The 2,390-nt window shown below is 36.1% G+C and overlaps 1 protein-coding gene across 1 annotated transcript in view; it reads left to right on the top strand.

Annotated features, from left to right (window-relative positions):
* LOC111089507 overlaps positions 1-1,585 on the top strand; it is a 10,025-nt gene extending 8,440 nt beyond the window's left edge. Inside the window, exon 2 of the mRNA XM_022402140.1 lies at positions 1,223-1,585. Coding sequence (XP_022257848.1) covers positions 1,223-1,451 — 229 coding nt within the window. The 3' untranslated portion in view covers positions 1,452-1,585. The remainder of the gene's footprint in view (positions 1-1,222) is intronic.
* The last annotated feature ends 805 nt before the right edge of the window (positions 1,586-2,390 follow it).

The raw sequence follows: 2,390 nt of genomic DNA, 5'->3' as shown, positions 1-2,390 counted from the left end.
CACAAAGATACACAATGGGCTATCTGTGCTCTGCCAACCACGGGTATCGAAACCCGGTTTCTAGCGTTGTAAGTCCGCAGACTTATATAACATCTGGGTTGGAGGAAGTGGTATTTTACGCTATTGGTATGTTACATTTAAGAACTATTTTATAGATATATTCATAATATTTAAACAGATCTGTTTTTATGACAAATTTTTTTAACATACCATAACTAGAATCTGGTTTAAAAACAAAAACTTACCAGTCAATAAATACCTAGATAAGCAGTAATGTTAATCTTGTCATCTGGTGATTAGCGTGATCCGACTATGAATTCGAGGGTTCATGGTTCGCGGACTGTTGCTACAAAAGAGCGCTCCGCACTTTGGGTCCGTGGTTGCGTTATTAGAGCGACAGTCAAATTCCACTATTTGGTCAGACAGGAGTATCTTAAGAGTTAGCGGTGGATGCTATTGACAAAATGCATTCCCACTAGTCTATCAGTTCAAAATTAGGGACGACTATAGGCAGATAACCCACAAACAAATAGGTAGGCAGATAACCCACAAACAAACAGGTAGGCAGATAACCCACAAACAAATAGGTAGGCAGATAACCTACAAACAAATAGGTAGGCAGATAACCCACAAACAAACAGGTAGGCAGATAACCCACAAACAAATAGGTAGGCAGATAACCCACAAACAAATAGGAAGAGTTTCATTGAAATATTGAGCACAAGATGCGCCCCGATAACTTGATGTTGAGGACCTATAATATCAAAACTTGGAGTACGAGCTGTGGCCACAACACAGCGGACTCAATATGTAGTTTTGTATTTAACAATATGTTGAATAACAGAGTTCAGAAAAGTACTAACATTTTTCTAAGATTAATATTTCATTTGCCAATGTGCATTTAGCCATCCCCCCTCTTTTTTTCTTTTTACAATGAAGAATAAGCATGCATATTGCGGCGGTCACTTGATATGGCTAACTGTTGTTTGCACAACCGGTAGATCAGCGGTAAGCTCCTGAACTTACAACGCTAAAATCATAGGTTCGATTCCTCGCGATGGACAGAGCGCAGATAGCCCTTTCTGTAACTTTGCACTAAAAACCAACAACGACAATAACGTTGATTCCATAATATTTATTTTACTTGGAGAAACCATTTTCATCCCTATTATCCCTGTTTTTATAATCTACACATGTACATATATATTTTTCTTTCTTTCAGGACTCACTTTACTCGTCATCATTGTGTAATTGTATCCACTACGCTCGTGATAGTGTTAGTCTCTATAATAATCACCCTCTCGCTAGGCCTACCGAAGATTCGAGAGAAGAAGCTGAAGTACCTTGACACGTCATTTCCTGTTTCTTCCTCCATACTTGGTGTATATGATAAAGCTGTTATTCTAGCCGATGCTGAACCATGTGCACCAATAGGGAAGTACGTACAGTAAGAATTATGACGTGTAACGTTAAGACTTTTAACAACGTCGGCACTGGGTTTGGCAGATGTAGTGTGGTTCAGATACTACTAGATACTAGTAGAGACCCGCGAAACATTTGCAGTCAAATTAGTATCTTTATTGCAACAGGACTTCTTGAAATACGGGATTTCTAGAATAATACATAATAATTATAATCGCAGGCACCGAAATCTATAAGTCCAATTGTCTTAGGCCTAACATTAATTAAGCCTTTATTCAGTACGGCCTATATTTGATAAAGAGATAATTTAATACCGAGACTTGTGTATATTTTTGTTTTAGTTTAGTTAGGGTTAAACTTTACCGTACTTAGTATTATCAATAAATAAACTTATAATGTTATTCTACGACCTAACGTTAGAATGTTTTTAAGACGCACTGTCTGCAGTATCCCAGCCGACATAACTAGTTCTGGTATTGAGCTAATGGCCTTATCAGCACTGTAGGTGGCAGATTATTGACATAGTACGAGTTATAATTCTTTGATTTCACTCATAAGTTTGATCTTACTTTGTTTTTGTAGAAATTATATATGCATGCGATGGTTTTATTGTCATTGGCTTGAAATGTTTACATGTTCTACAGTAATTCCTGTACACTGAATCAGAAAACGATATCCATTTCTGCAAAACGTCACAACACAATACATAAAAGAAAGACAAACAACACGCAGTTTTGAGACAAAGACGTATTAATAAGGATGAATATTCGTTTAACATCAATGTTCTACCCTTTTATTCAGTTTGTTTGTATTTTTGTTAACAAACATAATAATAAAAAAATGTTCATTGAGGTAAACGAAATAATAATTTGATCTGAACAAGTCTTTTCTTCTTCCATATTTGTAAAAAATCCTTACGTGCTTGAAAAAAATGAATATTATTTTCAAAGTCTGCGTAGCTGAATCAT

The sequence above is a fragment of the Limulus polyphemus genome, unplaced genomic scaffold, assembly GCF_000517525.1.
Source record: "Limulus polyphemus unplaced genomic scaffold, Limulus_polyphemus-2.1.2 Scaffold6468, whole genome shotgun sequence".
In the NCBI taxonomy this organism is placed as follows: Eukaryota; Metazoa; Arthropoda; class Merostomata; order Xiphosura; family Limulidae; genus Limulus; species Limulus polyphemus.
This window is presented reverse-complemented; position numbering and strand designations above follow the sequence as displayed.